Source organism: Oryx dammah, unplaced genomic scaffold (genome assembly GCF_014754425.2).
Source record: "Oryx dammah isolate SB20612 unplaced genomic scaffold, SCBI_Odam_1.1 HiC_scaffold_3, whole genome shotgun sequence".
Taxonomy (NCBI): Eukaryota; Metazoa; Chordata; class Mammalia; order Artiodactyla; family Bovidae; genus Oryx; species Oryx dammah.
The window spans coordinates 94,843,513-94,867,850 of record NW_024070187.1 but is presented as its reverse complement, the minus strand read 5'-3'; the positions used below and the strand labels follow the sequence as shown (position 1 = coordinate 94,867,850).

Here is a 24,338-nt window from a genome sequence, read left to right as displayed (position 1 = left end):
ACATGCAGTGATTGTTGTGTTTCTTGTACAAAAGAAGTAGTTTCGTGTGCTGCATTTTGGGGGGAGTAGAATGAATTTCAATGAAACACTTGCCATCTGCTGCTTCAGGGAAAGAGCTTTGTAGTGATAATAACACTGACAATATATATATATTGTGGCTGCTCTGCACAGTTTGCAGGATCTTAGTTCCCCAGCCAGGGATCAAACCCATGCACCCTGCAGTGGGAGCGCAGCGTCCTCACCACTGGAGCACCAGGAAATTCCTAAGAGCTAACACTTATGTGGCACTTGTGTGCCATCTGTGGTTCTGTGATCCTACTTATAGTAACTTGTTTACTTGTCACCACCATAGGAAGTAAATGTGATTAATTTTATCTCTGTTATTGACAAGGAACCCATGCAGAGTGGGTACCTCTTAATGCTAATCAACTAATAGAGAGTGGGCTTCAGTCTGCATTCTTAACCACTTTATTACAATGAGAATCGTAAGATATCTTACCTAGATGCTTTGTGTACCTTCTGCTTGTTTTATTTTAATTTATGGAATCTCAGTGGGGATTTTGATTATTTGTGTGTTCTTACATTCTACTTGATAGAGGGTCGACTAGAGGTGTTCCAAGGGGAGAAATTGCTGTCATCCATCCCTATGTGGACCACGTTTGGGGAGCTAGCCATTTTATACAACTGTACAAGAACTGCCTCTGTGAAAGGTAACAGAAGAAGAAATGCTCTAGTTTTCATTTGCTACACAATGTTAAAGACAATCTCAGTCATGTTGCGTCCTGAGTCTTTTTGTCTTCTGCTGTGCCCCTTGTGCTCTTATTAATAAAAAGGCAATGCTCGTAAAAGGATTTATATTGAAGCACTTGTCTGAATGATTCCAGCTTAAAGAAACCTTTCCGTTGGATACCTGTATTTAAAATATGAATATGGCTTTAAACATAATTGATTCTAGTATTTGCTTTAGTTGCCAATGTCAACTTTTTACTATGTAGATATTTGTCTTTGGCTCATCCAGAATGTTTGCTTTCTATTCTCCATGAGGTGATGACCATATTATAAATCAGAAAAAGTAATTATACCAATAAAATGTGTAAATATCAAAAAGGATATGAATTAATTAATGAGTTTTCCTCAGTGATTTTTGAGATTAGTTCAATTGCTTCTCCTTAAGGTTCTTGTTTTTATTCACTTTATTCATGGTCATATCATGTTTTCTTCTGAATTAACTTAGATCTAGGGTTTCTCAGTGTTTGTTAGGTTATCTGTGTGAGCATTGTTGCAGTATTTGATAAAAACGCAGATTCTAAGGCTTCACTCCGAACAATCTCTGGCAATGGGGCCCAGGGATCTTTATTTTTAACAAGAGTGTCAAACTAATTCTAATTCACTCTGAAGTTTAGTAAACCAGAGATTTTTATTTTGGTTTATTCTGTAGGCTCTCAACACTGCTATAAAAAAAAATCTCACTATCATAATTTCATATAGATCTTTTGGAGTGACTACTTCTGCTTCTCCTCCTTTTTAGAATATATTCTTGCTTTTAATGTCTTTCCTATGAAAAGGCTGTCTCAAAAACTGTCTTGCATAATCTCTTTGAAAGTGATTTTATATATTTTATGTAAAAGTAACCATAGAGATTCTTAAAATATATTGGCTCTCGTTAGCAACGGTGTCTAAACAACATAAAGAGACATAAAAACAGACTCACAAGCAGAGACCTTTAACTTTCAATTATCTGCTTATGAATTCTTCACTTTTTGGAATAGATGCAGGCTGGCTGGCTTTCTTTTGTATCACAGCCCAAATCTAAAATACGTCCTGATGATGCAGTGTGTAATTAAGAATTGCAAACTAATTTTAATATCATCCTAAGCAAAACATAATTAGAATGGAAATCTTTTGCTGCTCACTTCCAAATCATGGTTCATTTCAAAGCCAAAAATGACTTTATAAAATTACCTACTCTTTACATCACTACTTCCTTCCATTTTGCCTGTTTAAATAATGTGTTTTCCAAGAAAGATAATTTTATGATAGTACATGAAAAATTTATTGATTAACATTTTGGAATGTTTTCTTAATGTAAGAGCTCAACAGGGTTTTATTATTTTCTTGATTTTTCTAAAGCTATTACCAATGTTAAAACATGGGCACTAGATCGAGAGGTATTCCAGAATATAATGAGAAGGACAGCTCAAGCTAGAGATGAACAGTACAGAAACTTCCTCAGAAGGTAAGAGCAACGCATTGATGGCAGAAAGAGAAGGTGGTCTAGCCACACTGTGGGTATGTTGGTTTTATCAGAGTAATTATTTTACTATAGCTTTTCTTATTTAAGCATTTTTCCACAAGATTAAGCCAGAGGAACACAAATATTTTCTTGCAGTAAATGCCACTATATATGAAAATTTGTGTTTCATTCCCATTAGCCTTTTCACTGATTTATTTCTCTTGCTAATTTTGCCCTTGTGTTGATGGAGTCATTTCACATAGTATAATGTCCAAAAAATCCCTAAAATATTCATTTGGGTTGCTCAGTTGACTTTTAAAGATATCCTATAATTTGAAAGTTGATAACAAAAGGGAATAATGCTTTGCTTAAAATAATATTAAATTATTTTACTGTTCTTATTTGCTTTACCTGAGACATTTTCTCATTGGCATAGCCACACTATCTTCCAAATTACTATTTTTTTGTAGCAAATTAACTTGCCAAAAATATTATTATGCTTTCCATCATGACATGGAGCCTTGAAACATGCATTTTGTGAACTGTTCTGAACCCCCAACTACTTGGACGCATTAAATTATAGAGAAACAAGTACCTATTTAGCTAAAAAAAAGTTAACAACACATTAAAAACATTTCTTTCCATTAGAATGGAAATCTTTTGCTGCTCACTTCCAAATCATGGTTCATTTCAAAGCCAAAAATGATTTTATAAAATTACCTACTCTTTACATCACTAATTCCTTCCATTTTGCCTGTTTAAATAATGCGTTTTCCAAGAAAGATAATGGAAAGTATAAGTTTCTTATTTAAAATCTTTCTGTGTGTTTTGGGGGAGATTTGACAGTCTCTGAAGCTGCAATGTGTAGTGTAACAATATGTAACCTATGATAAGTGATATATTATGATAAGTGATAATAACAATAAAATATCCTGCAGTTTCCAAAAATAAATTCTGAGTTCTTTTTAAGTATAATTACGTTTATCTTGCATAACTATCCTGCAGAGTCAATGATTTTAGGAATGTGCAGTGCCTAGCCCATAGTGAGGACTCAGTGACTACTGTACGGAGGCATTGTTAATCAGTAGAACATTGCAGGCATTGAGGTTTTTCATATGGACTCTCTTTGATGTTCTTTCCCAGACATAATAATGACTCCTGGCAGAGAGCTGTAGTAATGACAAGCAGGTGCCTTACCTATATGCTAATCAATGCCTTATCCATCAGGTTGTGGGGTCTACCTGAGTATTTGTGTTAGTTGCTCAGTTGTGTCCGACTCTCTGCCACTCCATGGACTGTAGCCCACCAGGCTCTTCGGTCCATGGAATTCTCCAAGCAAGAATACTGGAGTCAGTTGCCATTCCCTTCTCCAGGAGATCTTTCCTACCCAGGGATTGAACCTGGGTCTCTTGCATTGCAGGCAGATTCTTTACTGTCTGAGCCACAGGTTATCTCAAAATCCAGCAACTGAGCAACATAGATCTGTATTTAAAATTAATGCAAGGACCAAATGGGGATACATGAATAAACCAGTGTCTATGGGTTGCATCAACCCACTCCAGTACTCTTGCCTGGGAAATCCCACGGATGGAGGAGCCTGATAGGCTACAGTCCATGGAGTTGCGAAGAGTCGCCCACGACTGAGCAACTTCACTTTCACTTTTCACTTTCCTGCCCTGGAGAAGGAAATGGCAACCCACTCCAGTGTTCTTGCCTGGAGAATCCCAGGGACAGGGAGCCTGGTGGGTTGCCGTCTATGGGGTTGCACAGAGTCGGATATGACTGACGTGACTTAGCATGGGTTGCATCATGTCTGAGATAAAACCTGAGCCACTAGGCGTCATTAGTGGTTCATTCCCTTGAAATCTACTGTGTTCTGCCTCAATGGAAGGAACTCAAGAGAATTTACTAGGGCACATTCCTTCTTTCCTTTTTACTTTCCTTTCTTCTTTTTGTTATCTCATTCATACATTTTTTTCAACCAATATGTATTCCAGGCCTAAACATTGTGAATTCAGTGGTGAACAAGATAAACCTAATCTATGCCTTCATAGATGTGAGACAGATTAAAGATTTTTTCTCATATTAATTTCCTTACCAACCCCCAAGGGTGATAAGCTATAGGACATATTTTTCATTAACATTATAGATCCCAGTTTGGACCAGAATTAGAACTTTCATGATTGGCATGTGTTAACCAATTAAACCAAAGGAACAAAAAGTATTCCCTTGCAGTAAATACCACTATACAGAAAAAAACGTTCTGGTTAACCCTTTTACCTTTTCATGTGTAAAAAGACATATTAGAGAAATACATTTGTGTTTGCTTCATAATATACAACAAGCTCTTTTTCCATTTACATCTTCTTTCCCGATGGCTCAGTGGTGAAGAATCCACCTGCAGTATAGGAGATGTGGGTTCGATCCCTGGGTTGGGAAGATTGCCTGGAGAAGGAAATGGCAACCCTTTCTAGTAATCTTGCCTGAAAAATCCTATGGACTGAAGGAGCCTGGCGAGCTACAGTCCATAGATTGCAGAGACCCTACTGAGTGCTGAGCATATTATGAAATATTTGACATATATCAAATGATGCACAGTACATATGTAAGTTATAAGATATAATAACAGAATGAGTGCCATCAAGCTACTGCCCAATATAAGCAGAAAGTTAGCAGTGCTATTGGGGTTCTCATATGCTCTCCTATGTATGGTCATTTTCTAGCCTTCCTTGGAGTATCTCCTCTCCTTGGATTAGTCTATATTCTGAAGTTTGGTAATCATAACCTTGGTATTTCTTATTATTTTGCCTCTAGCTTGGTTTAGCCTACTTTTGAATTTTACAAAATTGGTATTATTTTTGCAAGTCAATTTTTTTACTTAATACCTCCTGTTAAGGTTCATCTACTTGGTGAAAGTGAAGTTGCTCAGTCGTGTCCAACTCTTTGTGACCCCATGGACTGTAACCTACCAGGCTCCTCTCTCCATGGGATTCTCCAGGCAAGAATACTGGAGTGGGTTGTCATTTCCTTCTCCAGGGGATCTTCCCAACCCAGGGATTGAACCTGAGTCTCCCACACTGTGGGCAGACGCTTTAACCTCTGAGCCACCAGGGAAGCCTTCTTTATTATTTTGCCCATAGCTTGGTTTAGCCTGGTTTTGAATTTTACAAAATTGGCATTATTTTTGCAAGTCAATTTTTTTACTCAGTTCCTTTTATTAAGGTTCATATACTTGGTTAGTGCAGGCATTTCTTCTATTATAGAGCTCTGTCATCTGACTCAACCACAGTGCATTTACTGCTCTGCCATTGGGGGTGTTCCAGTGTTTCGCAATTACAAATGATTCAGATGTAGAAGTTCTTAGACACAGCTCCTGGCTACATGCCTCCTGAAGCACTGTGCAAGAATCAGTTTAGAGCTCTCTTTTTGAAAATCAGACCCAATCATGTATTTATGGAGGAGCATCATTTGTTTCCTTAGTGGTGTCAAATTTTAGATGGTAAGAAAAAAGTATTTACTTTACAGAAATTCTATCAACAGTCCTGAGTGAAAATGGATAAAGTAGAAATTTCTTTAAAAGTACAATTTAAGCATATTGATTAGTTAATAATAGTGAGTGGAATTTTTGTTTTTGTTTTTTTCAAATAATTTCAATATTCTTTTCCTTCTCTGTTTATTATTATTATCTGTAAAAATGTTCTTATTACATGCCTCTGGCTACCATTAATTTTAAAAGATTGTACAATATGACTAATAATCAAAGATCGTTTCCATGCTAATTCCTATGTTCCCCCTGGATTCAGTCTTAACTTAATTACAGGATTTAGATGAAAATCTGATCCTCCTCTGGAAGTGGAGGACCTCATTCATGCTAATAAAAGAGATACTGAGATGTGGAACACGTTTCTGGATGTGATTCATTTTGAAAGCCAACAATAAATGTAAACATTTTTTTTCTCCAAACAACATTTGGTCATTTTCCTTTCATGGCATCTTGCAATTTTTATTTATTTGCTTAGGATAAATGTCTGCTATTTTATGTGATCATATAATTTCAGTGTATTTGAAATCTGTTTTTGAAATTCAGTTATTTATGTATGATATATATGGAGGTTTACTTTGGAAAAATTAAAATATTTGTTTAAATGCATGTATAAATCTATATAAAGGTGTGTGTTTGCAGTTTAATTCAGGAAGATAATTAAATAAAGCGTTTTTTTTAATTTTGAAGTGTATCCTTGCTGAAGAATTTACCTGAAGATAAACTAACCAAGATCATTGACTGCTTGGAAGTGGTAAGAAATTTTAAAGTAAAAAATATATATTTCATTAAAAGATTGTATAATCTCGTCATTATTAGCCTTGTAAATGAATAAAAAGGAAAAGATGGTGATCACTAATCTACAGAAACCAGGAAAAATTTTCATAGTAGAAAAACTTTGGGCTAACTCACACTAAATTAAGGGCCTGGATTGGGATTTAGGAACTTTTCTGAAATATATAAAAGAAAATTGGATTTGCATGTGTAAAGATTTACATATTTTAATCTTTTTTAGTATATTTTATAAAACTAATTTGCCTTACTCAAGAGGCATTTCATTTTCACCAGTTAACATCACATCCTTTACAGAGTATTCCTAGTATGAAGGAATCAGTGATGCATAAGTAGGTAATGGAGTAGAGAAAGGATATTACTGGAACTTTCCTGACAAGCTTCTGAATCAAGCTATGAAATACTCCATACTTGAAAACTCCAGGCTATGAAAAGAAATTTGGGGGAAAAACCAATCAAACCCTGCACTTAAGAAGCACTTTACTTATTTTAACATCTAGGGAAAAGAGGCATATTGGAACGTGTTCAAAAACTCATATTAGGGATCACACAGATGGTTGGTTCTAGTCCAAGAATAGTCAAGTCTTTTTGGGAATAATGCTTTTCTGACATGTACCTTGGATTCTAATAATATGCATTATATGAAAACCTCTTCAGAGATTAATATTCAAAGTAAATAGCTTCTAACTTTTTTTTGGTGGGTGGGGGAGTTAATTTCATTGAAACCCAAATCGCTTTTAGGGAATTTAAAGGTAGTATGGAATAGGAAAGGAATCACATGTCCACTTTAAGCTTTTATAAAGCTGTTCTCAGTGGGAGACAGAAAAAAAAAAAAACCCTCCAGACTGATTGTTGACAGATTCATGCCTCTGTCAATCACAATATACAACGTAAACTAATATCTGTTGAGAAGGGAACACCAACCATTTCATCCTTAAGTGTAAGTGACACCAGTCATGTTTCCATTTACAATTCATGGAACCCATCCAGCCATTTATCAAGGACAGGCCATGGTGACACAGTGCCTGGCCTCGTGTCCCTAGAGCGCTCAGATATGAAGTCATTTTCAAGAGGACTGCTTGCCTGCATCTCATGGGATTTTCTCAGTGTAACATAACCCAATCACAGATGTTACAAATTAATAATTCATCCTAATTTCTGAGCGTTTTTTTTTTAAAGCTGGAGAGGCCATGTATTTTTTTGTGAACCGAGGAAATCTGTTTTTAATATAATACTAATAGAGTAGATTCACCAGAGGGGAATTCCATGCTGACAGCAAATATTAAAATTTAGTATCATTAAAAATAAATGGTAAATTAGACATATTTATAGCAGCCACAGGCAATAGCTGCAGAATATATAGGGGGCGGGGGAGGCGGGGCTCCAACCTAGTATTAATTAACACACAGTTCGAGTTTGAAAGTCTCATCATTTAAAACACCCTAGAAAGGCTTTATTATATATTTGCCTTTGCAGACAGCAGCACAGTTTATAAAGGGCTCTTTATTCATACCTGGCAAACAAATGTGTCTCTGTAATGTGTGAAAATTCTCAAATTCGAAAGTGATTAACAAGGGAGTCATGGGATCTATTTAGTGCTAAGAAAAGTACATAATTTACCAGCATAGCTTGGACTAATAACCCATCAGCAGGGTCCTGACAGCAGCCAATCACTAATGCACTGGAGTTATAACAGAGCCCCCGCTGAACTCCAGGGCCAGCTGTCCCACAAACTGGCTCCATAATCTTTGAGAAAAGCAGGCTGAATCTGATGTCCTATTTAGGAGTTGATTTGGATGGTTTCAAGTTTTTGTGCAGAGGGAGCATCGGAATTTCCTATCATGAACCAGTAGATCTGATGAGTTTGTTAAGACTTTGTCTGTTGAATTCCTGGACCAAATGGGCTGAATATGCAGTATTCCAAAAGCATTTCTTGTTTTAGCATAAAACAATTCTAGAGGCAGACATCACCTTTAAACCTCTTCTTGTGTTCTAATGAGAAAAGGAGGGTGGAAAGAGTAGCGACATATTCACTGGTGTGTTTTAAGAGTTAACTGATGTACATCCTAAAACGTGTCACAGATTCTGAGTGCAGTGTAACTGTTAGTGTTGATGAAAATGACAATGTGACTTCTGCACTTGGCAGTTGTGTAGTATAAAAGCCAGGAGAGGGAACAGTTTCTGTTTCCTCTGGTGGCAATCGATCCAGGAAATGTGGGGTTTGGGTGTGCGGTGGGTGGAAAAGTCACCTAACTTTTTGTTATGAAGGTTTGGTAATTTGACCCAGTGGTCCTGGCACTGTGACTCTGACATGCCTCTTTCATGACACGAGGTGTAGTAAGAGTCGGGTGGGGGTAGCGGGAATGTCCTTGTCCTTAATCAGATCATCAGTGGTGCTGCTTCAAAGGCAAATTCCCTCTAGAAATATGGTACTGATGAACCTATTTGCAGAGCAGGAATGCGGACACAGAAAGACAGAATAGACTTGTGGACACAGCAGAGGAAGGAGAGGGTGGGACAAACTGAGAGAGGAGCCTTAAAATATACACTACCATGTATAAAATACATAGCTAGTGGGAACCTGCTGTATTACAAAGAGACCTCAACTTGGTGCTCTGTGATGATCCAGAGGTGTGGGACTGGGAAGAAGGGGGTGAGAGGGAGGCTCAAGAAGGAGGAAATATATGTACACGTGTAGCTGATTCACACTCTTGTACAGCAGCAACTAACTCAACATTGTAAAGCAGTTATCCTCCAATAAAAAAAGGCAGGTTCCCACATACTTCCTCAACACTTACTGAATCAGAGACTCTGGGGTAAGGACTCAGATACCCACCCTTTAGCCATACAATTTTTAGGCTTATTAAAGTTTAACATTATGAAAAGAATACATGTATTTTGGGTTTGCCACAGTCTGCCTCTTCATTCACAAGAGTTCCATTTTTTATCATTTTTGGAAAGTCTAATCTTCCTTTCTTATATTTCCTGCTAACACTTGCATAAGCCAGTGAGTTTTTTCTCCATTTAATGGTTACACCCAGAACCATAAGAAAGTTGAGATAATTGTGGATTTTGCCAGTTTATGGGCTGCTCGGTGAGAAAGTTAACTAGTCCAAAGTCTGGAGGTTAAGTATCTGTCCATTGCATATGTCAATTGTGGTGGGGATCAAGGTCTCCTCATCTATCAAATAAAGGCGTGGTAGGCCACATCTCTAAGGGCTTTCTCAGAGTTTCAGTTACAAAATTCCATACTGTGGGTTCACCCAAATGGAGGAATTTCTGTTGGTTTTCATTTTGTAGGCTCTGATAAGGCATCAGATACTAAATTATGCCTGAATGGTTGACAGGGTTCACCTGATCCAGATATGTTTGATTTAAAATTTCTAAGATAAATAACCTGGACAAGCGAAAAACAGCTGGTAACAAAGCCAAATAACTGAATACAGTGTGTGTATTTTAATGTATCTATTTTAATTGGAGGATAATTACTTTACAATAGTGTGATGGGTTTTGCTATTCTTTATACAGTTTTTTAAACAATCAACTTAGGTATGCGAGCACATGATGCAGGGTGTGTGTGTGGGTAAGTGTGTGTGTGTGTGATCATACCTCTGTGTATCATCAATACATATTTGTATTGAAGATTTCTAGCCACACACTGAAGAAGCTAAGGCAGTCATAGGCTTTCTTCTTTGTCTTTGCCTTCTATCAACTTGGATTTTAATTCTAGTTTCATATTTTCTATTTACAGACACTTGGGCTCTAGCATTTTGCTATCACAGAATGAGCATTTTCTTTACATAAAAAACTCTTTCATCTTTAGTTTTTGCTGTTTATGGTTTTCTTCTGACCTCTGCCTCTCAGTTTGCCCTGGAATTGATTTCCTTTTTTCCCTGTCTTACCATAATGCTAAATAACTACTCTCATGGTTTTTAGACATCTTCTTTTAAAACATCTTTTTTAGACTGTGGGGCACAACTCATTAGTAGGTCATCAAATCAATTTAGAGGAACGATTAAAAAAATCAGAGTAGTAAGCATAGGTATTGTTCAGATATGTTTGTTTTATACAAATATGTGTGTCCATGCTCACATGTGTGTATGTGGGCATACATGTAAAATGTATTTAATTACTGTAGGCCAGAGTGAAAAATGTCTGAAAACCATTGCTTCACAGGGAAGGGTCTATGGCTTCTTGCTCCTCTAAGGGACCCCTTTGCAGTGTAACCTCAGGACAATAAACCACACTGTTTGCAGTTCTCTTTTTGGTCTTGGTGACCACCCTGGCTAGACTGGCTACACTCCCCAGTTGACAAACACTGGCCAGTCTGGCATCATAGCCAGTACTTACCACTATATATTTTTGGTCTGACCTACATCCCCAGCCTTTTCTGATCTATGAAGTTACTGTCAACACACTGGGAGGTATTATTTATCTTCCTCCCATGGTTTTGGGTGACAAAGACCCATCACTAGGAAAAATACTGTTAGGAATCTTGCTGCTTAGGAAACAGCAAAGCTCTTTCTCAGTGTTCCCTTTCCAGCTTCTCCCTCTTAGCTTATCTGACAGATAGAAATTAAAGCTGCACATCCACGCAGACCAGAGGCTATATAATAACTGAAGGAAGAGCCTATTAGCAATTCAGAAACTCTCCAGATTCCTTCAGTTCCTTGTGGGTAATAGGGGCTGGGATTGAGAAGGGAACAGGAGCGACTGCGAGACGACTGATTGAAACAGGAGTGTGTCACATGTCACTCCTAAAAGCAGCAGTTTCAGTAAAAAGAACTGAACCTTAGCTCTATCATGAAGATGCCTGGACAGAGGTGTCATGGTTCCTCAACCTTCCTGGATCACAGTCATCTCAACAGTAAAATCGTGCTTGAATGGAGTGAACATTTGTGATAGAGCTAAAATAAGAAAGTTGAGTAAGCAGCCTGTGATGTAAAAAACTCAAAATACTATTTTCCAAGTAAAATAGAAGTTTGTTTCTTGCCCACATAGCAGTCCAGGGAGAATGGTCCTGGGTGGCTATACAGAATCCTTTAAGAACTTGAGCTGGTGGCTGTTCTGCCATCTTTAACACGGTCCTTCTCCAAAGATCTCTCCTGGTCATGCCATTGCCACTGGGGCACAAGTATGAAGGCACATGTCTGAAGCGGATCATGGGCTTGGCATGGAAATGGGATGTGTCACTTCTATTCAGACTCTTACAGCTAGAAGTTAATCTCGTGGCCACAGCTAATAGCAGGGAGGCTGGGGAATGCGGTTTACCTGTGGAAAACATTGATGACCAACTCACAGCCTCTTTCACAGGAATTAACAGTCACCAACTTGACTGTCTCACCTAGTCCTCACACGTTGTTAGGAGTGGTAGATCATACCATCTCAATTCGACAGAATAGGAAACTGAGGTCAGATTTAAGTACCAGCTAAGCAAACCATTCTCATCCTCCTCCTTAACATAGCAATCATTAATCATTTGCTATGTTTCAGGTGCTTTTAATTCATCAAAAATTATTGTCTTTAATTGACTTCTGGTAGTAGGTAAAAATGGACTCCCTCCAAAGTAAGTGTCTAGACCCTGAATCCTGGAACATGAATGTGATATGTTACATGGCATAAGCAACTTTAAATATATAATTAGGGTTTCTAGTGAAGTGAAGTGAGGTGAAGGTCACTCAGTTGTGTCTGACTCTTTGTGACCCCATGGACTGTAGCCTGCTAGGCTCCTCTGTCCATGGAATTCTCCAGGCAAGAATACTGGAGTGGGTTGCCATTTCCTTCTCCAGGGATCTTCTTGACCCAGGGATCGAACCCAAGTCTCCTGCATTGCAGGCAGACTCTTTACTGACTGAGGTACAAGGGAAGCCCCAATGAAAGTGAAAGTCGCTCAGTCCTGTCAGACCCTTTATGACCCCATGGACTATACAGTCTATGGAGTTCTCCAGGCCAGAATACTGGAGTGGGTAGCTTTTTCCCTTCTTCAGTGGATACCAACTCAGGAATTGAACTGAGGTCTCCTGCCTTGCAGGCGGATTCTTTACCAACTGAGCTATCAGGGAAGCCCTGAGTACTGCCACGAATACTGGAGTGGGTTACCATGCCCTCCTCCAGGGGATCTTCCCAACCCAGGGACTGAACCTGCATCTCTTAAAGGCTCTTGCATTGGCAGGCAGGTTCTTTACCACTAGCGCCACCTGGAAAGCCCACTTAAGGTTTAGGACCTTAAAATAGGGAGATTACCTTCAACTGTAAGGTGGGTCAAATATTATTACCCGAGCCCTTATGAGCAGAGAATTTTCTCTGGCTGGAGTCAGAGAGATGCAGCAGAAGTGGAAGTCAGAGAGATTCCAGGTGTATGAAAAATGCCATGTGCAACTGTTGGTTCTGAAACATAGCAGGCTCCATGAAAGGACAGGAAAGAAGTCTCTGGGTGCTAAGAGGCAGCCCCCAGCTCACAGCCTACAGGGAAATGGAACCATGTTCTACAACCTCCATGAACTACATTCTGCTGACAATATGATTAAACTTGAGAGCAAGTTTTTTCCTGGAGCCTCCAGAAAGGAACACAGCCCTAGTGACACACGTTGAGTTCAATCTTGAGAGACCTAAAAAACAGAAATTCTGTTGAGCCACACCATACCTCGACTCTCTGACCCACAGAAACTGAGATAATAAATGGAGGTTGTTCCAAGCCACTAAGTATGCGTGGTTACTTTCTTACAGATGCAATAGAAAAATAATGTTCTTATATTCTCTCAGTCTTTGAAAGTAAATGTTATTTGAATTTTATGAATTGATGAAAGTGAAATTCAAAGCAGAATTGAGATTTGAATCTATATTTCTATGGCTTGAAAGTACTTTTTCCCCGAAGATACTGTGCTTCCTACCACAAGACATTGAAATGTCTTGCAAAACGTACACTGTGCTATGTAAATAAAAGTCATGTTTATTAGTATCAGGAGTAATACTTATTCTATAAGTGTAAATCTGTTTTAAGTGTAAATAACCAAAAAAGGTACTGAAATATAACAGACACAAAAGTAGTGTTGTTTGGATTTTATTTTCAACTCTAAAAGAAAAATAAGGGAGCTATTATGTTGCTCTTTATGCCTTTTACAAAAATTAAATAAGCCCATTTTTGCTTGTATAAGTTAAGATATCCATCTTAGTTCTATGACTCTGCGGCAATATCAAATTAAAGGAAAGTAGGGATGGACAGTTTAATCCATCTTGTATTTTCTAAGAGACTGAATTACTCTTTCGGTCTGACAGGTGGATGAATTACTTTTCCCTGCCAAAATATTCTCTGATTATACACACTTATATGAGGGAAACAAATAAATAAGTGATAATTTGAGATTTCGCGAGTTTAAACTTTGTTGAAGAACAATTTACATGCAAAAAATTCTAATGTCAACCTTTCATGATATAAATCTTTGGAGAGAATCCATATGAAAGAGCTTCTTTCATATAGATTGTGTATAATGTTCCCAACCATTGTTCTGCAAGGAATAAGAATTGAGACTGATATTCCGCCATACCCACTGGGGATAGTATTTTCAATTTATAAGATAATGTGTGCCCTTTTTCTAAACTCTAGACCCAGTTTTAGATTGTTGCAACTCCCTAAATAGTTTATATTTAGATTATTTGGGTGAAGCTCACTTGCATATCTCTGATAATTACCTTGCTCTCATTTTTCTTCATGTCTTCCATGTCCATGCCTGACAGTATTCCAGGTGAATATTTTTTGTGTGTATGTGAAAGATAAACATACATTCAGGTAAACAAGTAAAAGTCTTCTTACTTTTCCACAGCTTTTGACTACAATATTTAAGAAGATCACAGTTACAGTAAGCAAAAAATAGCAGAAATGGGTGTGGAATGTTCATTTCAAAAACACAAGTTCTGTCTCATTTATGTTCATCTGTATATCTCTGCTGCATCTAACCTTTTCTTTTTCTTTCATCCCAATAGGAATACTATGACAAAGGAGATTACATTATTAGAGAGGGCGAGGAAGGAAGTACGTTCTTCATTTTAGCAAAAGGAAAGGTAAATATTAATGAAAGCTTGCTTAAAGTAAATCTAAAGAAGCATTTCAAATCTGTTTGCCATAAAAGCAGCAGTGTTGTGCATTGCAGCCTAAGTCATCTGCCTACGTTGAGCAGGTAACGGAGCTTCTGCTCAGAAGACACCTGGGGAAGTGAGGGTTAGAGGAGTGGGGAGGGGAGGCAGTCTGAACACTGGGTTTGGGGCCACAGGAGACTTATCATGGGTTCCTGCTGCAGTAGTAATTTCTTAGTGACCTTAGTCTGGTCACTTGACTTTCTTTAGACCTCATTTCATTGTGTGTAAAATGACTGCATTATTTCTAAAGGTCCCTTCTAGCTACGATTGTGTGATTCTCAGCCCAAGGGTTCTAGATCAAGGGCTGTAATATTTTCCCGTCCCACAGGTAGACAAACAACAGGTAGAAAATGAATTAGATTACTGACAGAACAATCAGGCATCATGCAGTAGAACAATATGATTGAGAACTTGAATTCATACACAGGAGCTCACGTTGATTTAGATGCTGATGAAAAATTTGCACTAATATATGCAACATATTTACTAATATATGCAATATATTCCTTTACCTAGATATTGAGTGGATAACATGTTGCCAGTTGTTCTTAGGTTGACTCTTTGCAGTGTTCCTCAGAGACAAAAAGCATTGGTGAAATACTAAAGAAAAGGATAAAATTTTAAGCATCTATGTCTCTGAAGTGTCAGCTTTTTACTGACACTCTTCCTTCCCTGGAAGAGTTTATCATCAGAGCGTTAGACACTGCCCTTTGTAAACTGCTCTGTGGTTGAACTTTGGACGGAGACCCCAGAAATGGAAAAAAAATTGACAAAATAGTTTGAGAAACTTTTGAACACTCTGCACCACTTTTCATCATTTCTCCCCAACCGGGACCTCATGGTTTGAAAGAATTCTGGTTAATAAACAAATTGCATTTATCATTTACACTTTTTGAAATGAATAAATGTTCATCAGAACTTCAAACCAGCACAAAGCAACACTTCTTAGCATGTTGGACTGGAATAATTCTAGCCACAAGAAGGAATATTGACGTTTTTGTCTGACTGTGGCTTCCTGGACTGTGGATCACACTGAGACTCTCAGGAAAGTTGTGGACTTTCCTCCATATACTCATTTTTCTTTCAGTTTTAGAGGGTACACAGAAATCAACAAGTTAGTCAGAAACATGAGATCCAGAATTCCTGATATTCAGTCTTATTCTTGATTGATTTGTCAACCCTGTTTGGTTTTTTGAAAAAATAAATTTCCCATAGGGCCATTATTATTTTCCTTGAGCATCCCTAGGAAGAAATAACTGGATTCATGTAAAATACTTTGAGCAGTGAGATTTGAATGAAAGCTTCCTCTTACAAAAGGTGGTGTCATTTGATCGTGTTGAATCACAGGGTTTTTCAGTCCACCCAGATGAAATGACTATAGTTAGATGATTGTAACTACTGCAAGAATAAAGCAAAGACTTGTCTTTTTTCCTGGTTGAGTCAAGTTTATATAGATCAGGAGAGTCTGGTTGAATGGGTATGTGTTCAGATTCTCCTTTTTTTTTTTCTTCTCTCTCTCTTCTCTTATATTGTTTGACATCATTTAGGTAAAAGTCACCCAAAGTACTGAAGGCCATGATCAACCACAGCTAATAAAAACACTGCAGAAAGGAGAATATTTTGGAGAAAAAGCTCTTATCAGGTGAGTTCATGAATTTGTATATGACACTTAAATAATTTTTTGGTTGTTTTACATGTGTACTTCGTACCCACGTAGAGTTGTCAAATAGAGCTACCAACTATCTAGGAAATAAATGGCAATTTTACTGACTTCTTAAAATTTCATTGTTAAGCAGGAAATAAGTGTACAAATTTTCCAGAGGAATAAATTCATGAAGTCTTCTAAGTTTGCTAGTGAAAATAAAATTGGTGTTCTATTAGAATTTTTAGTTTAAAAGAGAGAAAGAAATTGAAAATTTTATCTATTTATTTTATTTTTATTTTTATTTTCACTTTATTTTATTTTACAATACTGTATTGGTTTTGCCATACATTGACATGAATCCACCACGGGTGTATATGAGCTTCCAAACATGAACCCCCCTCCCACCTCCCTCCCCATAACATCTCTCTGGGTCATCCCCGTGCACCAGCCCCAAGCATGCTGTATCCTGCATCGGACATAGACTGGAAATGTTAATTTTCTTGTAAGAATGTGTTTTTATAATTCTGTTTTACCCTTTAAAAATGATCAAATAATGACTTCCCATATTTTTGTGATTTTAAATCATTATGTCAAAAGTAATATTTTCTTAAGGATTTTTATAGGCTCATTTTGCAAGTTTTAAAAACAGCTCAAAATAGTGTATTTGACATTTCTACCTGAACCTTTGGCCTTTTGAGATATGAGTTTATTTACTGTTGACCTAACTTATGGAAAAACATTTGTAAAGATTAATCAAATGTCTCAGGAGGCATTATGTGCTTCCTGGAATTCAGAAAACAACCTCAAGTCTAAAAAAAATTGTTCTTAAATAAGATAACTTTATAAAAGATCAAGTTAGAATTTTGAACAGCACATTTTTTAAAAAAATTACATGTTTTTAAATGAATGCTTGAAATTAATTAAGAAAACTTAAAATTTATATTATTACTAAATACTTTTAATTTCATCTTTATACTTATAAAAATGAGTAGCGTTTCTGCTCATATTTCTTCCTTTTTAATTTTTGTCTGTGAAGCCTACAAGTTCTGCTGATTGACACGTTAGGATTACATTAAGTACAGAGCAATGAAAAAATCTTCATAAATTACCTGAAAACAAATTTGGTTCTTTAAAAATCATAAAGCTCTTAGTTTTTAAAGAAAATTAAACTACTTAAAAACTTAGTAAGCTAAGTTATGGTTATTTTGTAAACAATTTAAAAATTGAATGTAAAGACAAGTTGAATTTTTGTTTTCCGTTTTCTAGCTGGTAATGAACTTGTTTCAATAACAGGGAAATAATCCTTTTCTTGTTTGCTTTTTTTATGACAGAATATGAATACACTCATGTAATACAATCATGTAATATCATTATTTTAGACTTCAATGTGTTTGTTCTTAACATTAGCACATAACTTTTCTCATACCCCCAACCAAAATTACTAAAGTCTAAATTACTAAAAGTGCAGAGAACTTTATAAATACACCATAGACTCAAAATAACTCTTTGAAAGGAAAAATGCTGTCTACTTATGCTGGATCTGAAATAATTTATGCTCTCTGTTGCAGCCAGCCAATTATAGTATTTTCCCATGAGAAACATGGGAATTTATATTTAATAAAGACACTCTGCTCCCCAAAGCATTTAAAACGTAAAGCTAGAATCAATGAGAAGGAGAGTTGGATGCATATATATTGTTTTCATTTTGTGTATTTTTATGCTGTCACTCTTTAGGGCCACTGACTGATTCAGTATTCCTTATATTCTGTGTATTTTGATGATTTGATGTTAAATAGCCCCAGGAGTTCCTTCAGCATTTTATGTGCGAAAATAAATCTATGACACTCACACAGTTATTATGAAAGAAACATGTGTGTATTTGTAAACATCTAATACTTATAAATTTTTGTAGAGGATATTCCTAGTCAAAATCATGACACTTACAAGTGAAAAGGATGCCATGCCTCTTTTTTTTTTTTTTTTGAACTTACAAATCAAATAATTGACCCGTATCCAAGATCACATCTGTATAGATATCTACATACATATCGGTATAGATATCACATTCAAGTCGAGAATAAACTACCCAGCTCCCAACTCAAAAGCACATTAAGCTGAAATGTTTTCACCAGTGTTTTATAGCTAGGACCCTTGTAAACTTGGGAGGGGCTCTGGGTTACGTCTGAAGGTCTCTGGAAGCCAGTGATGTGGATAGGGGACTTCTCTGGAATGAGATATAGGCTGTCAAAGTTTTCCCTGTCCTGTCACTAATGGAAGATGAGGGAACTCTACTTTGTGTGATGCGAGTTTTTTGTGAAGTTGTTAAAAGCAGTCTTAATATGCTTGCTGCTATAGGCTACCTTAAATGCAGTAACTTTCAGAGCACTGGGTATCATATGGATGTACCTTTCCTCAGAGTCTCTAGTTTGTGACTAATAGAGGAAGAAAAATAGTATAAATAAAGGTACCTACAGAAATACTTTCCCCGATGCTTGACCCTTGGTATTCATTAGGTAGTTAAATTTACCATCATTAGATCATATGCCATAACTCATTGTATTTAAGGGAACAACTGATATATTGTGCACCCCTGAGAAAGAAAGACAGGGCTATTAATTACACTATTAGTCACTGTCAGTTGTAAGACATGTTTTGATTTCAGGGATTTTCATGGAAACGGTACATCTTAGACTATAAAATGAAAGGTTTTAATACTTCTTTAATTCACTGGGTGATATGGCACTTTCCTTGGGTTTTCTTCTTGTTTGGTTCATAATGAGTTACTCACTCAAGGTTTTTCTTATAAATTTCTTTGGTCCGTTCATTTCAATTTTGGCTGCTTGTTAATCAGCAGTTCCTGTTTGATCAGAGGAGAACTATTTTAGTAGCGCTGGCACGGAACACAGAATGAAATTCCATACACGGTTGCGCTCACTGACTCCTTGACGTTCCCAGTGCATTTATCTTATTCTCCTCTGGATTCCTCGTGCACATCATATTTTTAGGACACACTTCAAATCCTTTTTTTTGGGGGTGGGGAAGGGATGGAGTGTAAATTATGATGTTACAGAAACACATCATCTTTGGAAGGTTTAAGTGATGGTGTTTCATATCAATCACAGATTCCCTAATAAAGATAGATGTCTAATTTCTCACTAGAAAATTGACTTTTCCTGTTTTTGTCTGCAGTGAAGATGTCAGATCAGCTAACATTATCGCCGAAGAAAATGATGTCGCATGCCTGGTTATAGATCGAGAGTGAGTATACTGATGTTGTTAGAGAATGCCGGCAATTGCCACCTTTGAAGACTCGGCCTTCTGTTACTCCAAAGGCCCATCTGTCTTCCCATTCATCACCATTTGGAAACGCTGGCCAATCCTCAGCTGCGAGGACATTCTATTAAAATTCATGGGAAGGAACCAGGCCTTCTAATCTGAATCTGTCTGTGGCAGCAGCAGATGCTGATGGGTTAAATATTTTGTGAGCAGAGTTTGTACATAAATATCAGCAATAGACTGATTTAAATTCTGCATCTTCCAGAGAAACAAGCTTGTTAGGACTCATGGATTTTTCCACACACCACACACTGATGAGTTTCATAATTTATTTGTAAAATGCTCTAAGCAGTCAAAAATTTAACAAAACCTCTCTCTCTCAAAATATAAAATGCTTATTAGCTAGATGTATTTCCAGAGAAGTTTTAATTTAACATTTGTAGTAATTTGGAAGAGATGTGTGTCAACATTAATCTCTAAGTATCTGAGGTTATTTTTTAGAATATCTCAGTTTGTGTCCTTAACTCACTTTGAATCATATTTGAATCTGACTCCTTCAGTCTGTCATTAATCAGTTGAATGTTTGTTGACTATCTAGATATGAAAAAGGAAATTCAAGTATACCAGAGCTAGGCCATGTGTAGTCAAAGAAACAGGGCATACTGTTATGAAATGCTGATATGAAATAGTATAATGACAAGTGTCACAGGAGTATGTAATTGATTGCTAATTAAATAAAATCTTTATTGAACATAACATCATAGAGATTTAGAGCTGGAAGTAACTTTGGATTATTTTATAAAATCTTTTTATTATGAAAAGTATCAAACATATTAAAAAATAGACTGGATGATATTGTGTCATGCAAGTACAGCAATTATCATTTAAAACCTTATCTGTACCACTTTGCCATCTCCTTCCTATCTTCTCCATACTATTTTCAGGCAAATCAGAAGCATAAAATTATTTCGTCTATGAATTTTAGTAGCATCTCTAAAAGCTAAGTGTTACTTATAATACATGACCACAATAACATAACATGCCTAAAAAATTAACAATTTTTATTTATTTAATTATATTTTAATTGAGGTATAATTGACATAAACATTATACTAGTTTCAAGGGTACAACATAATTATCCAATATATGTATTTATTGCAAAATGATCACTACAGTAAGTCTAGTTAACATCCATCTTTACACATAGAATAACAATTCTTAGTATCACTTTGAGTTTCTTTAATCTTTCCCTTACAGATAAGAAAAGTGAGTTCAGGTCAGTTCAAGAACTTCCCCAACAGTGTCATCTGAAATGGAGCAAAGGCTCCTCCCCAGGTCTTCTACTTCCTTTTAACAGTCTTTCTACCATGCCATTAGGTTCCTACAGCATGTGTTCAGAAAGAGAAGCAGTCACAGTGTAGTGAAGTGGGAAAAGTTTTACTTTATTTTTTAAGTGTGGAATTGGGGCTTAAAATTCTAAGCAAAGAGGAAATGTAGAAGTCTTTCCAGGTGAAGTAAAACTTAAAAAATAAAAAGGCGTGAGGTTAGAAAGTACAAGTATGTTCAGATGAAGGTAATCTTTGCTGGCAGCTCTCAAATATATTGATATGGTATTGCACTGTTTTCTGTATGAGTTCCTTAAAAATACATGCGTGTGCTAAAGAGCTTTAGCTGTGTGTATGTGGTAAGATCTTATGAACTGCTCTGAAATGCTAGGATTAAAAATTTATTGTAATCACTTAACCAAATGTTTGTATAATATCTCATGTATTCATAATCCATATAAAGGATTGAGTGGTTTTTATAGATTTTATAAATTATTTGGAAACATACTTTCCAAATGTATAATTTACATATGCATAGTTGAGATTCTTGTAACATACAAGGTACTGACCTGTTAGACACAATGAGACATTAAAAGTTACATGAATTTATTCTGTGTGTGAGAGAAACTGGATGTCAGGTATGACCTAGTTGACCTACATCCTGAATTTCCTGGGACAGTCCTGGTTATTCTAATATTTTGGCCGTCCCATTCACTCTGAAAAGCATTCATTTGGGATGATAAAATGGTATAATCATTGTAGTTATCACTCATAAGGCTAGATTAAGATCCCATGATAATTTTCCCATAGTGCCCTCACACCATGGTTCCCACTTGATGTGATGGCTTTGTTTAGCATCTGTCTTCCCACACTTCAGCTCCTTCATGAGAACAGAAGCATTTACTTTGTTTGCTGCTGTTGCCGTGCCAGCATTTGACAGAGTCCTTGGCATACAGGAAATGATCCAGATGTTGTCTGAATACAGGGCACCATCCTTACAATGCAATGTAGTGGCTGAAAGCCTATGGCTCTTTATTTCTTCTTTTCTAATTCATCTCTTTTAAAAATACATATTTGAAAGTTACAACTGGAATGTTGTAGCTGTTTAAACTTGGCTTCAGTTTGCAGAGATTTTCTAGAGAACTCTGACACTGATGTCACTTACGGTTAAAAACTAAAATTTGTTTACAACAATACTTCAGTTAGTTTCATAGCAAGGTAATGGTGACATATACAAGAAGTATTTACTTTTACTTGAAAATTTCAACCCTTGGAAATTTGAAATAATATTGTTTTGTTTCTCACTTCTCTAGTCAGCAAAGGACAGTTCACAGAGCAGAGTAGAGAAGAGAGTAGATTTGAATGGGGAATGAGAAATATCCAGGTTTCCATAGTGGTCCAGTGATTTAGACTTCACTTTCCATTACTGGAGGTATGAGTTTGATCCCTGGCTGGGGAACTAAGAGCCCCTGTGCCTCACGGCCACAAATTCAAAACATAAAACAAACAGTATTGAAACAAATTCAATAAAAACTTTAAAAATGGCCCCCATCAAAAACTCTAAAAAAAATAGATGTAATAATGTACATTAATAATGTAAGTATAGGTTGGTGATCAGTTAAATGTGGATAGAGGTCTTCAGGGCTAGGCAGTGAGTATGTGGCACCAGTACATTAAGGTAGTTTGAGGTAAATTTTCATTCCTTTCATTTTGTTATGTCCAAGAGCTTAAGATTTACTGGGGTGTGTAAAGCATGGTTTTTAGGATACTATTTTTCATGGGGAAGAGCACTACCCTGGCAATGGTGAATCAAGGTAGATTGTGTGGAGTGCAGGACGCACTGGAAGGATAATCCAGAGGATAAATTTGTTAGGTGAGGAAGGGGCTTATTTTTTTCTCATGGGCAGTTTCCTATGTAAGAATTCCCAGAGATGGGAAACTGGGGACAGGGTGATTAGATGGGACCAGTAACAAGCCTGTGATCCCTGAGGGGAGGGAAGTCAAGGGAAAGATGTTGGCTGAGCCTTGGAGAACCATTAAGGTAAAATATTTGGACTTAATCATTTAGGAATGTAAAATAAGTAGTATTATCTAGAGCCAAAGAAGAGGTAAATTTTATTTTTGATTTTAAAAATAAATAGCTTAATTTGATTAAGAAAATTATAAAAATCTGTAATGCATGTAACCTGTTGATACAGTAATCAAATCATGTAACCTATTTCCTTTCCACTCTTTTTTCAGAAAGTATTTTTAAAATGCTTATTAATTCCTAAGCTCATGATATACTGTTTTTGTTTACAGTAACAAGTCAATCGTTTTGAGGGTTTTTTTGTTTGTTTTTAACTTTTTATTTTGTATTGGAGTATAGCCTATTAACAATGTTATGATAGTTTCAGGTAGACAGCTAAGGGACTCAGCCATATATATATATACATGTATCTATTCTCCCCCAAACTTACCTCCCAGTAAATCAAGTAGCCTATTTCCTTTCCACAATCTTCTTAAAAACAAAGAACAATATTGATAAACCTGAACCACAAGGCAGAAAATTACAGGAATGTTGTCTCTTCTCACTGATAGCCTCTTTGCTTTCAGAAACTCATGGTATCAATTATGTAACTTCCAATAACTATTCTATCTACATGTGATGGCAACTTGAATGTAAATAAGTTATTGAAAAAGTTTTGAAAAACCATACATATAGGCTTTCATGAGCTTAAGAAGAATGGCAAGTTGCAGTGGTTAACTCTCAGCCCTGAGCTTTTTATTTTGTTTTATTCATCTTATTCATTTAGAACATTCAACCAAACAGTGGGGACTTTTGAAGAACTCCAAAAATATCTTGAAGGGTATGTGGCAAACCTGAACCGGGATGATGAAAAAAGACATGCGAAGTAAGTGGGGATATTTTTCTAAGCTGGGTGTGACTTTTGGCAGGTGATGAAGAAGGGGACTGAAGGGTGTGATTGGTAGCTTTTAGTGTGCTGTCACTAGAAAATTTGGGGGAGTTGTTTTAAATTATTTTTCCACAAAAGGATACCAGTTACCTCTAGTGTAGATTATTTTAGTCGATAAGCATTTCCTTATTTTTGGTGATGAGTAGTAATGTTTGGGAGAAATTTCCTGATAGGAGGCCTTGGGAAAATGTTCTTTACGTTGACTGGTGACTTGGTTCAAAAGAATATTAATTCAGAAAGGAAGTCTCTCTTGCCCCTGGAAATCAAACAGAAATTCCAAGGAATAGCATAGCCCATTCAGCACCTGGCTTATTTCAGAATATAAGGGAGTGGGACTTCCCTGGTGGTCCAGTGGTTAAGACTTCACCTTCCAGTACAAGGGGTGCAGGTTCAATCCCTGGCCAGGGAGCTAGGATCCCATATGCCTTGCGGCTGG

At 36.6% G+C, this 24,338-nt stretch overlaps 1 protein-coding gene across 1 annotated transcript in view; it reads left to right on the top strand.

The window, feature by feature from the left end:
- Positions 1-24,338, top strand: part of PRKG2 (protein kinase cGMP-dependent 2) — a 111,593-nt gene that overhangs the window by 32,037 nt on the left and 55,218 nt on the right. Inside the window, exons 3-9 of the mRNA XM_040237184.1 lie at positions 597-710; positions 2,131-2,236; positions 6,465-6,528; positions 14,547-14,624; positions 16,247-16,341; positions 19,534-19,602; positions 23,741-23,839. Coding sequence (XP_040093118.1) covers positions 597-710; positions 2,131-2,236; positions 6,465-6,528; positions 14,547-14,624; positions 16,247-16,341; positions 19,534-19,602; positions 23,741-23,839 — 625 coding nt within the window. The remainder of the gene's footprint in view (positions 1-596; positions 711-2,130; positions 2,237-6,464; positions 6,529-14,546; positions 14,625-16,246; positions 16,342-19,533; positions 19,603-23,740; positions 23,840-24,338) is intronic.